Raw genomic sequence first — 13,363 nt, 5'->3', positions numbered from 1 at the left:
TAATCGACTAAAAACAGTAGAAGAAATGATAAATTTCATTCATTCATTTAACAAACACTGCTTATTGGCAAAACACCTTGCTGGGTACTGGGGATATAGTGGTCAGGAAGAACAGTCCTTGTTTTCGTGGTTTACAGCCCGGTGGAGGAGGAAATAAAGGCCAGTCTCACAGATAAACGCGAAATTACCACATTGACAAAGGTGGTGGTGCTGTTGGGGCTTAACAGATTTGATTAGAAGTCAGGAGATTTCAATTTTGTCTCCGTTCCGCCGCTCAGTAGCTGACTCTTCTCTCAACCTCGTTTCCTCATTTGTAAAGCTGACATAAGGTGCTTACATACATGATATGAGGATCAAGTCAGAAAATGTGGAAACTAAATAGTGTGGAAATGTGACGTTAGAAATGAAGACATTGCTTTATTGGGTAATGTGAAGCTAGTATATAGTTCAGAATTAGGTCTAACATCAATCCGCAAGCCAGGTATATCCTATACCACAACTAGTAGCTTCATGTGGAGATACTGTAGGATATTTGAGTTAGTCATTCTTTTGTGTTGGCCAGTATGAGAGTCACATATAGTTATTGGACTTTCGAAATGGAGCTAATCCGAATTGATGTGTGGTAAGAGTGAAATGTGCGTTGAGTTTTGAAGACTTACTTTGAAAAAGTATGCAAAATATCTCAATTTTTATGTTGATTATAAAGATGACACTATTTTGGATATATTGGATATAAATTATTTTAATATAACGTTATTAAATATATTCTGTATATCATAAACATTGGAAATGTTTGTATTTAACATATTGGATATATTCAAGAAAATATTACAATTAATTTACCTGTTCCTTTTAATTTTTTTAACGTGGTTTCTAGAAAACTTAAAATCACATATTTGGCTCATAGTTGTGGCCTCCATTGTATCTCTGTTGGATGTACTGTTCTAGAATAATTATGGAAATATAAGGGGGGAGCATCATTTCTGATTCCAGTATTGGAACTCCTAGTTTCTCTCCATTTCATTATATTGTCATCACAGTTATCTTCTTAAAATGCATTGTCAACCTTTTTATTCCTCTTGTTTAGAAACCATTGATAGGGGCACCTGGGTGGCGCAGTGGTTAAGCGTCTGCCTTCGGCTCAGGGCATGATCCCGGCGTTATGGGATCGAGCCCCACATCAGGCTCCTCTGCTATGAGCCTGCTTCTTCCTCTCCCACTCCCCCTGCTTGTGTTCCCTCTCTCGCTGACTGTCTCTATCTCTGTGAAATAAATAAATAAAATCTTTAAAAAAAAAAAAAAAAGAAACCATTGATATATTTCTATCACCTGTAGCAGGGATCAGCAAACGAGCTCATGGGCCAGGTGGCCTTCTGCTCGTTTTTTTAAATGAAGTTTTATTGGAACACAACCATTCTCATTTAAGAATTGTCTAGCTGCTTTTGTGCCATAAGGGCAAACATGAATAATTGTGACAGAGACCTTATGGCCTGCAAAGCCTAAGTATTTACTGTCTGGCCCTTTACAGAAAATTTGCTGGCGCCTGACCCATAAGGAAAGCAGTCCAGACTTTAAATATTCAAGGCCAGTTCAGCTCAGCAAATACTTACGAATACGTACCATGTACCAGGAATTGCCCTACATGCTGAGATTGTCTAGCTTCCTCTCTACTCCCTTACATCCCGACAACAGCAACAACAATTTTCATTCTGTGCCTCAAGGATCTCACGCTATTAATAGGGGACACAAAAAGTTCTTTGGAGAGGCGGCATAGCACAGGTTGGGTTCAGGCTCCGGAGCCAGATTATCTGGGTTTAAATCCCATTTCTGTCACTTACTGATTTTTGTACAATCGTTTTTTTCTTTGTGTCTCATCTTTAATGATGATAAAAGTACCTGCCTCATGGGATTATTAGGAGCATGAAATGAGTTAATACATACAAAGTGCTTAGAACAGTGCTTGAAGCATAGTAAGCATTCACTAAATACTTATTATTAAAGTGATTAATTCATGAAGTGACATCAGTGTACTAGAGTCATGAAGAAAAAGGAACTTCAGTGGAAGATAACTCAGAGAACTCTGGAGGGAAGTAATGCAGAAATTTGAACCCCATGGTTTGACACCAACCTCCTTTTTCATTTTTGTTTTATAAGTTCTTCTCCCCATATAGTAGTCACACTAATCCCTTGAATGTACCTGATATTCTTTCAATACCATACCTTTATTCCTGCTCTTCTCCCTGCCTCAAATGCTTTTTCTTTCATAATCTTCAAGGTTTTGTCTTAAATTCCTTCACTTTAAGGACATTTTCAAAGTTGCCCAAGTTGAAATTAATTGCCCTTATTCATTTATTAGATAGTATAACGTAGGTGAAAGGTCTGGGTTCTAATTTGGCCTCTGTAAGGTGACTTTAACCAAGTTTGTAACTGTGCACTTTAGGTTCTTCCTTTGTAAGACAGATGTAACTATTTACTTAGTTAAGACTGTTGTTAAATAAGATATGTAAAGCACCTGGTAGGTACTCAGTAGTGTAGGTGCTCAGTGTTAGTAACCCTTCCCTTCTCTTGAAGTACTAAAATACAATCAGAAGCAAGTCTGGATAGAGTCATTTAATCTGATTTGAGGACATGGACCATGTTTATATCTGTTTGTATCCCTAGCATCCAGCATACTACCTGGCTTAGAGTAGCTTTTATTTGTTTGAATTGAAAGGTTCAGGTCACAGCTTCTAGGTGGCAGAAATGGGCTAGGATCCAGTTCTGCTAATGCCAAATCTAACAACTGGTAGGGTGTTATGTGAATTTATGCATTGTTCAGAGTATGACATTTATTTTGAGAAATGGCATTTTTTATGAGTTTCTATTGATTTGTTTTATATTGTTCCTCTGACAACCATTATAATGGAGAAAATAAGGTTGTGATTTCAGATACTATATTTTCTGAAAGCTCAGGTTTTTCTACAATATACTTTGGGGGCAGAAGGGAGAGGTTTAATCTGTGGGCCTTTCCTCTTCCCTTTTTCTACCAAAACTAATGCCTTATAGACATTTGGAATATATGCAACAATATCATTATATGGCTCTTAAATTATATTAGTGTGATTCTTCCAGTGCTTATCTAAAGAATACTTTGCTAACTGACTTCTTGATTTTTTTTAAACAAATTTATGAAGTATGACAGGACTTTTGAAAGTGTATGTCACCATAAAAAGTTATCTACTGCAGTGTCACATCTTTGGCAGTATGTTTTAGAAAAAACTTCAAGACAAAAACCAAACATAATGACAATGTAGAACTGAAAAGGTCTTCACCTTCAACCTCACTCAATTCACTTATCTTACAAATTAGGAAATCGAAAGTTTTTTTCCCCAAAAAAATACTTAATTTTTTTTTTTTAAGATTTTATTTATTTGCCAGAGAGAGCTTGAGCACGCACAGGTGGGGGAGCGGCAGACAGAGGGAGAGGCATACTCCCTGCTGAGCAAGGAGCCTGATGCGGAACTCGATCCCAGGACTCTGGGATCATGACCTGGGCCAAAGGCAGACACTTAACTGACTGTGCCACCCAGGCATCCCAAGAGTACTTAATTTAAGTAGAATTAGGGTAGAAATCTAATCTGTTTCACATATATTGCTCTAGATAATAGAAAAGTAGAAATAAAACATTATCTTGTTCTAAAAACAATTCTTCCTATCTGTGGTATTTGCCAGGGCTGTTGGTTCCTTTTCAGATAACAGAAGTTATGGTAACCTTATGGTAACTTCATCATACTAAGATTTAGCATCCAATCATACGTTCAATAGGAAATTTAACTAAAATGACATTTTTTTTTTAAAGATTTTATTTATTTATTTGACAGAGATAGAGACAGCCAGCGAGAGAGGGAACACAAGTAGGGGGAGTGGGAGAGGAAGAAGCAGGCTCATAGCAGAGGAGCCTGATGTGGGGCTCGATCCCATAACGCCAGGATCACGCCCTGAGCCGAAGGCAGACGCTTAACCGCTGTGCCACCCAGGCGCCCCTAAAATGACATTTTAAGCCAAAATAAAAATTGTAAGTTGGACCATAAAAAAATCTGGACAATTGAATCTGGCCTTGGTCAACTATTATCAAGTTTTTCCGTCAAGACTCAGTTGCTAGGTCTATACTTTTTACTTCTGTAATAGATAAGTAGCAGAAAGTGGGAAAAATTTAAAACACATCTTTGGAAAAATAGCTTAAAATTAAATTCTATTTGTTCACTTTTTTCTACATATCAGGGAAAAGCCATTGTTATTTAATTCTGGCAGAATATAGAACTTTTGTGCGGAGATGTTTTTTCACCAATTTTTCCCTTTATTTCCTTGATCATTTAAACATCTTTGCTCAGTTTGATTAATGGTATGAGCACCTTGATTTATATGCCTCTGATACTGAATTCTAGGATGCAGTAGAGAATGTGGAAAGCTATGGTTTGTTTTGGAGTTTAGAGTCACTCTAAGATAAGGTGGATAATAAACTGTTGACGTACTTCAGTGGATGTATTGCCTAGGGACTACACTGAGCAGATGTAATTGGTGGGTTTTGTGTACGCATAAGGGAGGGGAATGTGTTGTCTTACTTCCTGGATTGTAAACATTCCATGATTCCAGTACTGCTTCACATTTGAAGTTTTTCAAATGGAATCTCATAAATCAATTTGATCATTTGAATTGGTAATTTTTTTTAATGTGGTAAGTTGTTACTGAATTGAAGGTTTGCTTGGCTTTCAGTAGATGCTATTTAGAATCTGGGCAGTAAGTTATATTCCAGGCTAGTAGTGGGAATTCCACATCATTTATCTCATTTAATTCTCACAACAGTCCCATTTTACAGGAGAGAAAAATATAATCTCTGGTTAAAAACCTGATTATTTACTAGTGGAATAACAAGAACTTCAAATCTGGTATGCTTCCCAAATATCTGTTCATAACTTAGGGAACATCTGTGGAAGGTCCTGCAGCTTAAGACTGAAAACTTCAGTTAATGCAAATGACAGTGCTAACTCATTCCATACAAATGTTTCTGACAATTGGGTATGTCTTTTTGTACAGGAGAGTAAGTGTTAGAGTGAGCATTGAACTACAATCAGTTTCCAATCCAGTTCACAGAAAGGTTGGTATTTCTTTTGAAATATTTTCTCTTTTTTTTTGGAAATGTAATTTCTATACATTATAATTATTTTTGTTCTTTAAGAATGTGAGATCTTTTGTTACACCAACTTCCTTTTTATTTAGTGCCAGTTTGTAACTTGCAAATCTGAGGTGGTAGAATCTTCTAAGACAATGACTGAGAGATTATTGTACCATGTATTTCTTTCTTTCTTTCTTTTTTTTTTTTTTAAGATTTCATTTATTTATCGAGGGTGGGGAGTGTGCGTGTGCGGGAATGGGCAGAGGGAGAGAGAGAGAGAGAGAGTCTCAAGCAAACTCCTCGCTGAGCATACCGGACTCAGGGCTTGATCTCATGACCCTGAAATCATGACCTGAGCCAAAGTCAAGAGTCGGATGCCCCACTGACTGAGCCACCCAGGTTCCCTTACACCATCTGTTTCTAAAGCATAAAGGAAGGATTGCGGATTGGGAGACTTGGGGGTTAGGTTTGCACAATGCACTTATAAGTTGCTAGAATATATGTTGCTACCCTGTAGAATTGGCATTTCATGTTGTACATATGAAGATAGAATGAGTTGAAGCACTGCAGTGAGATATTTTTGAATCTTTGCCTTTTGAAGGGAAGCATTTAGAGCATCAGTCCTATATGATTTTCTAAAGTATGAGTCATTAGCAGTGATATGGATACAGACAAGATGACTTAAGAAATAAAGCATCCGTTTTCTCTGGCATGGCTTTCCCTAAACATGATATTCAAGGACCTCGTGGTATTAGTAGTAGCTTCAGTTTTTTGCAGCATCTTGGGGTGAATTTCAAGAAGTACTTCAGTAGAAGCTCCTTTAAGATCAGGACATTCTGAAGCAGAGCAAATACCTAAATTGCTAATTTTCTGGTGTAGAGATTATATATTTCTTACATGTTATTCTTTAGGCCTGCTGCACCTCTTCATTTTCTAGCTCTGCCTGTAAGTGGTTTAGATTTTTGTAGATAGCCACGAGTAGATTTTATTTCAAAGTGGAAGCTCATTCTTAACTGAATGCTGATTAGTTCTTCATTAGACCTCCATCATCTTGTTACTATGCCTGTTTTCTTTACATCAGTGTTCTCTAGAGTACATAATTTCTGTGTACTTACTTCTTTGTCACCTTTAGTTGCTACGATGTTCTGCCATACTGCAAATTTATGTAGAAAGTGATCTTTATGAAAGATATTCACTTCATGTGAAACTGAAAACAGATGGGGTTCCATGTCACCGGCCACCTGGAGTAGGAGAGAATAGGCCCTTAGGAAGAAGCCCTGGCAACATGTTACTTGATACCCCTGTCTCCTGCCCAAAAGACAAATGCTCCTTTTCTAGGATACGTGATGGCTTGTCATTTCAGCTGATGTATTGCCACTTTTGAAATATCAGACAATTAACTTGTGGACAACTGAAGATATAATTGAATATGATGTGGTCAGTGGTAGAATATTTTTATCATGGTATAGTGTAGCAAGGACTGGGTCTCAATTTTCCCAAGCCTCTAATAGGATGGTATTCCTCAGCTTTCAACCTAGCATTTAATTAGTTTTTATAGACCCCCACATGGCTGTGAAGGAGCAGATTATCTACCCGTGTTTAAGTCTCTTAAAGACTAATGAAAACCCAGCTGCACCAGAAAACAAAGTCATCTGAAGTATATTGGTGATACATTGTTGTTATTGGATAGTTTCACTTCTAAGAAGGAATAAATTACTCTAAAAGCCTGATCTATTGAAAACATTAAAAAATAACAATCTTTCTTTTAGGATTTAGTTATCCGTCTGACTGATGATAGTGATCCATTTTTTCTGTATAACCTTGTTATATCTGAGGAGGATTTTCAGAGGTAACTACATTTATTTTTCTGTTTTTGTATTTAATCTAGGAAATAAGTTTTAGTAATGTATTGGTACTATTCTCTTTGAAACGTAGCCTCTTAGGAACATTTAGGTATTTTGAGAACACTGGACTGCTTATACTATAATTATTCAGGATATTTTTGAAAGTAAATATTTCATAGCTCATCAGAATTCTGCTTAAAACAGCTCAAATTTGGAGCTTTAACTAAATATACTGACCTTTTCCCTCCCATTGAATAAATTCTGTAAAAATGAAGTTCTCTTGTTCTTTATAATGGGTATTTGGTAAATTAAAAAAAAAGAATACTTTAGGGTTTTAATTATAATTAAAGATAGTAATTAAATTTAAAAAAAATCTCTTTTCTTCTGTATAGTTTAAAATTCCAGCAAGGCCTTCTGGTAGACTTCTTAGCTTTCCCACAGAAATTTATAGATCTTCTTCAGCAGTGTACTCAAGAACATGCCAAAGAAATTCCAAGGTGAGTCTCATGGGAGCACTACGTTTACAGTTCTCTCAAGACAAACTCTTCTTTGTAACACAAATTGATGGCAAAATATTTTCTATGTGTTATAAGTACTCCTATTTTTAGCTGGGTATAGGTCTATTAAATATCAAATTTTAAGGAATCATGGTTAAAATCAGAATATTTAACCCTTAATTTTTCATGTCTTGACAGTCATTATAACTGAAATATTTAACAGCATCAAGTATATGATTTTATAACGACCTTGGATAAGAGGAATAAGATTTTGTGTTTGTATGTGTATGTTCATGTTTGTGTGACATAAAGCTTGATCCTTTCATTATATAGTTCACTAACCTTTTATCTGTTGGCTTCATCAATTGATGATTGTTGTTTGAATCAATTATTTCGTTAGAAACTATAAAGTTATGCATTTCTAATTCTGTCATTCTTTTTATAATTATTAGGTGTAATTCTTTTATAAAGAAGAATTTTTCTTCATCAGTTTGGGCTATTTGAGTACTCTGGAAAGGAGAGGATAAATGCTTAATTCTTTTAAATTGTCAATTTTTAAAGAGTTGTTACTCTAGTTTCTTTTGTGCTTTCAGTGGGTTTTTGGTTTGTTTTTATTTTTCTACTTTGTCTCTTATTGTGAACTCATGGACATTTGTATATTCACTGTATTTCAATGAATCCTTTTTCTGTTTCTTGCTCAGTTTTCCCATTTTACTATTTATCCAGTTTTACCATCGGGAGTCCTTTCATATTGGCCCCTATGATTCCAACATGCCCCTTTCCCAATGCTTCTAATCATCGATGATTCACTGGAGCTTATGATTCAGTGGGAGAATTTCAGTACTCCTAAGTGTTATTATATTGTGACACTTTCTTTTCAAAGGTTTTTGCTGCAGTTAGTTTCTCCAGCACCTGTTTTGGATAACTTACCTGCCTTTTTAAATGTGGTAGAGACAAATCCTTTTAAGCATCTTACACACCTGTCACTAAAACTTTTACCTGGAAATGATGTGGAAATAAAGAAGTTTTTAGCCGGCTGTTTGAAATGTAGCAAGGTAAGATATAAATTTAAGTTATTCTTTTAAAAATAAGTACCGGAAGTCTCTGATAAGTCACTGAAGAGCTATATATAGTGCTACTAGTTTTTGTTTTCAGCATAAAGTATTTTTAAAGATGTCTAGTAAATTTTTATATGTTAGGAATTTATTTTTACTTTATTGGTTTTTTTCATTTAATCAAGATACGGTGAGGGTAGAACTGGGCCAAAAATTTAAAAAGTAGGTCCCATGATTTTTTATTAATTTTCTGTAATCTGGGGTAGGTCACTTAAACTGTTCGTATCATGGTTTCATCAGCTGGTAGATAAGTATGGAAATATCTACTACCCTATTATACCTGTTTCAAATGAAGAAAAAGATATGACTGTCTTGAGAATTACAAAGTGCTCTATAATTTTATAAGGTATATGGAGCAAGAAAACAACATTAGGATGCCTCTTCATAGTTTTCAGAAAATCTTGTTAGCCAAATGCTATAGATTAGTGCATCTCAAATTTTAATGGTATGCAAATCCTCTAGAGATCTTCCCCATTCTGATTGAATAAGAACGTCTGAAGTGGAACCTAAAATTCTGCGTTTTTAACAAACTCTCAGGGTGGTGCTGATGCTATACTTCGCTATACTTTGAGTAGCATAGCTACAGATGATTAAGTTGTAAACTGTGTAATTTTATTATTTTTATAAATAGGAAGAAAAATTATCATTGATGCAATCACTAGATGATGTTACTAGGCAACTGAACTTCACACAAAAGGTAATTCAGATTTCATTTTGTCTTTGTGAGTCCTCCAAACATTGGCTCTGAATTGCTTCTCTTATCCAGGATTTTGTGTATTACTTTTTAAAGCATGTAACCTTTGAATTCCCTCTCCTTTTTGCTACCTTTCCCCTACCAGTAAATTATCTTAATCTTATGCTTTCTCTGTTTTCCATCCAAACATTTCTGTTACCTTCAATATATGACACATTCCTTCCAGGTCTTCGTTAGATAATATATAGTACCGGTCACATGTTAGTTCTTTACTCTTTTATTCACCTCACTCCTCCTGTCTAAAATGATGTTTCAGTTCATATCTTCTAAACCTTTTCCTTCCTTACTTGTGTTATGGCTTATTCTGATAAGCTTATTATCATTTCAGTCATAGGTACTACCTTTTTGCCCTTAGCCCTTGAAACTGAGGACCAAAGTATCTGATAAGTGGCCTGGCTTCAGGCGGAAATTGTCCGTATAACATAGCCCATCTAGGTAACCTATGTTACTAGGTTTGATGTGTATAAGCGAACCACTCCATATAACTGACTTGCTCTACCCTGGGTTGCTTTATTTCTTAATGTCAGAGGAGAGGATTGGGTGGTGAAGAGCCAGGTTTAACTAAAAGGTTAAAGATAGTTAAGTTTGACTTCTGGGCCATGTTAGCTTTAAAATTCTTTTATTCTAATCTTGATTTCCTCAAATTAAAAAAAAAAATCTGGGTAGGAAAAGGCTTTGGGTATATTTTGGAAAGCTGTGATTCCTTTTCTTTAATATCCTTTGTAAATATTACCAATTTCTAAGCTAATAACATTCATAAAACTGTCTTAATATTTTGTATTGAATTCTAATACAGACATTATCAGAAAAAATGCAAGAATTAGATAAGTTGCAGAATGAGTGGTCATCACACACAGCTGCATTGTCAAATAAACATTCCCAGGAACTGACAAATGAGAAAGAAAAGGCCTTGCAGGTATGGACATTATTATTTTGTTGCTGCTGTTAGTCATTTTGTTAATTATAAAAGTAATATATGCTTCCTTTAATATATTCAAACATTACAGAATTATATAAAAAAAATTAAGTTGCTCATTAAAAGTCTTATTACCCGGAGGTAAATTATAAACATTTTGATATGTGTTTTTTCAGACTTTTCTATTTATATGTAAATAATGTGTCCTTTATAAATATTTGTTTATATTTATAAATTTAGAAATATGTGAATTATCTATTTATACACACATAGTGGGTTTTGTTTGTATTCTATGCTAATTAGGTCCTACAGTATATATTGATTGTAATTTTTTTCACCTAACATAAAATCATAGGTCATTCCTTATCAGTTCAGATATTCCTTTTTAGTGGCTGCATAGTATTCATTATATGGGTATAACATAAATTAACTACTTACCCAACTGATGGACATTTAAATGCTTCAGCATTTTGGCTGATGCAAATAATACTACAGTGAACATTCTTTGTTCCTAGAAGTGAGATTGCAATATACCTGTATAAGATACTAATGGATATTGCAAATTTGCTAGCCAGAAAGGCTGTATCAAATCTAAAAGATAGTGTATGACAGTACTTATTTCCCCATTTTTTTTTCATTTTTATTAAGTTTTTAAGTCCAGTATAGTTAACATACAGCATTATATTAGTTTCAGGTGTATGATGTAATAATTCAACAATAATAGGGGCACCTGGGTGGCACAGTGGTTAAGCGTCTGCCTTCGGCTCAGGGCGTGATCCTGGCGTTATGGGATCGAGCCCCACATCAGGCTCCTCTGCTATGAGCCTGCTTCTTCCTCTCCCACTCCCCCTGCTTGTGTTCCCTCTCTCGCTGGCTGTCTCTCTCTCTGTCGAATAAATAAATAAAATCTTTAAAAAAAACCAAAAAAACAAAAAAAAAAACAATAATATACATTACTCAGTGTTCATCATGATAAGTGTACTCTTTAATCTCCATCACTTGTTTTACCTATTCCCCCCACCCTACCCCCCTGCTCAGATAACCATCAGTTTGTTCTCTATAATTAAGAGTCTCTTTCTTGGTTTGTCTATTTTTTTTTTCTTTTGTCCATTTTTTTTCCCTGAAATTCCACATATGAATGAAATCATATGGTATTTGTCTTTCTCTGATTGACTTATTTTGCTTAGCATTATACTCTAGCTTCATCTGTGTTGTTGGAAATGGAAAGATTTCATGCTTTTTTATGGCTGAATAGTATTCTATTTTATATATATCTGAATATATAAAGTATAAAAGGAATATAATGGAATATAAAATATAATGGAATATATTATATATATATATATATAGTGGAATATATATATACACACACAAACACCCCACATCTTCTTTATCCATCCATCTATCAGTAGACTCTTGGGCGGCTTCCATAATTTGGCTATTGTAAAAAAAGCTGCAATAAATATAGTGCATATATCTTTTCAAATTAGTGTTTTTGTAGGCTTTGTGTAAATACCCAGTATTGTGATTACTAGACGGTAGGGTAGTTCTATTTTGTTTTAACTTTATTTTCTTTGGTAATCTCTACACCCAATCTGGGGCTTGAACCCAGGACCCTGAGATCAAGAGTCACATGTTTTTCTGACTGAGCCAGCCAGGAGCCCTTATGGGTAGTTCTATTTTTAATTAAAAAAAAAAAGATTATTTATTTGAGAGAGAGAGAGAGAATGAGAATGAGCAGGGAGAGCGGCAGAGAGAGAGGGAGAAGCAGACTCCCGGCTAGGAGACTGATGTGGGTCTTGATCCCAGGAAGCTGGGATCATGACCTGAGCTGAAGGCAGACACGTAACCGACTGAACCGCCCAGGTGTCCTTCTATTTTTAATTTTTTGAGGAACCTCCATACTGTTTCACAGCGGCTGCACCAGTTACATGAGGCACATGAGGGTTTCTTTTTCTCCACATCCTCACTAACTCGTTTCTTGTGTTTTTGATTGTAACCATTCTGACAGGTGTGAGATGATATCTCGTACTTTTGATTTGCATTTCCATGATGAAGATATTGAGCATCTTTTCATTTGTCTGTAGGCCATCTGTATTGTCTTCTTTGAAGAAATGACTGTTCATGTCTTCTGTCCATTTTTTTCATTGGATTATTTGTTTTATTGGCGTTGAGTTATATCAGTTCTTTATATATTTTGGATGCTAGCCCTTTTTCCGATATGTCCTTTGAAAATGTCTTCTCATATTCAGTAGGCTGCCTTTTAATTTTGTTAATTGTTCCCTTCACTGTGCAGAAGCTTTTTATTTTGATGTAGTCCCAATAGTTTATTTTTGCTTTTGTGTACCTTGCCTCAGGAGATATATCTAGAAGAATGTTGCTATGGCCAATGTCAGAGAAATTACTGCCTGTGCTCTCTCCTAGGACTTTTATGGTCTCAGGTCTCACATTTAGGACTTTAATCCATTTTGAGTTTATCTTTGTGTATGGCATAAGAAAGTGGTCCAGTTTCCTCCTTTTGCCTGTACCTTTCCAGTTTTCCCAATACCATTTGTTGAAGAGACTGTCTTTTTCCCATTGCCTATTACTGCCTCTTTTCTCAAAGATTAATTGACCACATAATCGTGGGTTTGTTTCTGGGCTTTCTGTCCTGTTGTCTTGATCTCTTTGTCTATTTTTGTGCCAATACCATACTGTTTTGATTGCTACAGCTTTGTAATATAACTTGAAGTCCGGAATTATGATACCTCCAGCATTGTTTTTTTCTTCTAGATTGTTTTGGCTATTTGGGGTCTTTTGTGGCTTTATACAAGTTTTAGGATTATTTGTTCTAGTTCTGTGAAAAATGCTGTTGGTATTTAATAGGGATTACATTAAAAGTGTAGATTTCTTTGAGTAATGTGAACATTTTAACAGTATTTGTTCTTTTAGTCCATGAGCATGGAATATCTTTCCATTTGTTTCTATCAGTTTCAGTTTCTTTCATCATTGTTTTATAGTTTTCAGAGTATAGGTCTTTTACCTCCTTGGTTAAATTTATTCCTAGGTATCTTATTTTTGGTGCAATTATAAATGGGATTATTTT

The 13,363-nt window shown here is 35.2% G+C and overlaps 1 protein-coding gene across 1 annotated transcript in view; it reads left to right on the top strand.

The window, feature by feature from the left end:
* Positions 1 to 13,363, top strand: part of SASS6 (SAS-6 centriolar assembly protein) — a 50,608-nt gene that overhangs the window by 841 nt on the left and 36,404 nt on the right. The window contains exons 2-7 of the mRNA XM_045801683.2: positions 5,074 to 5,134; positions 6,922 to 7,001; positions 7,389 to 7,493; positions 8,377 to 8,548; positions 9,240 to 9,305; positions 10,159 to 10,278. Coding sequence (XP_045657639.1) covers positions 5,074 to 5,134; positions 6,922 to 7,001; positions 7,389 to 7,493; positions 8,377 to 8,548; positions 9,240 to 9,305; positions 10,159 to 10,278 — 604 coding nt within the window. The remainder of the gene's footprint in view (positions 1 to 5,073; positions 5,135 to 6,921; positions 7,002 to 7,388; positions 7,494 to 8,376; positions 8,549 to 9,239; positions 9,306 to 10,158; positions 10,279 to 13,363) is intronic.

Source organism: Ursus americanus, chromosome 12 (assembly GCF_024610735.1).
Source record: "Ursus americanus isolate L20-20 chromosome 12, mUrsAme1.1.p, whole genome shotgun sequence".
NCBI lineage: Eukaryota > Metazoa > Chordata > Mammalia > Carnivora > Ursidae > Ursus > Ursus americanus.
The sequence above is the reverse complement of the archived record's forward strand: the minus strand, read 5'-3'. Positions and strand labels throughout refer to the sequence as shown.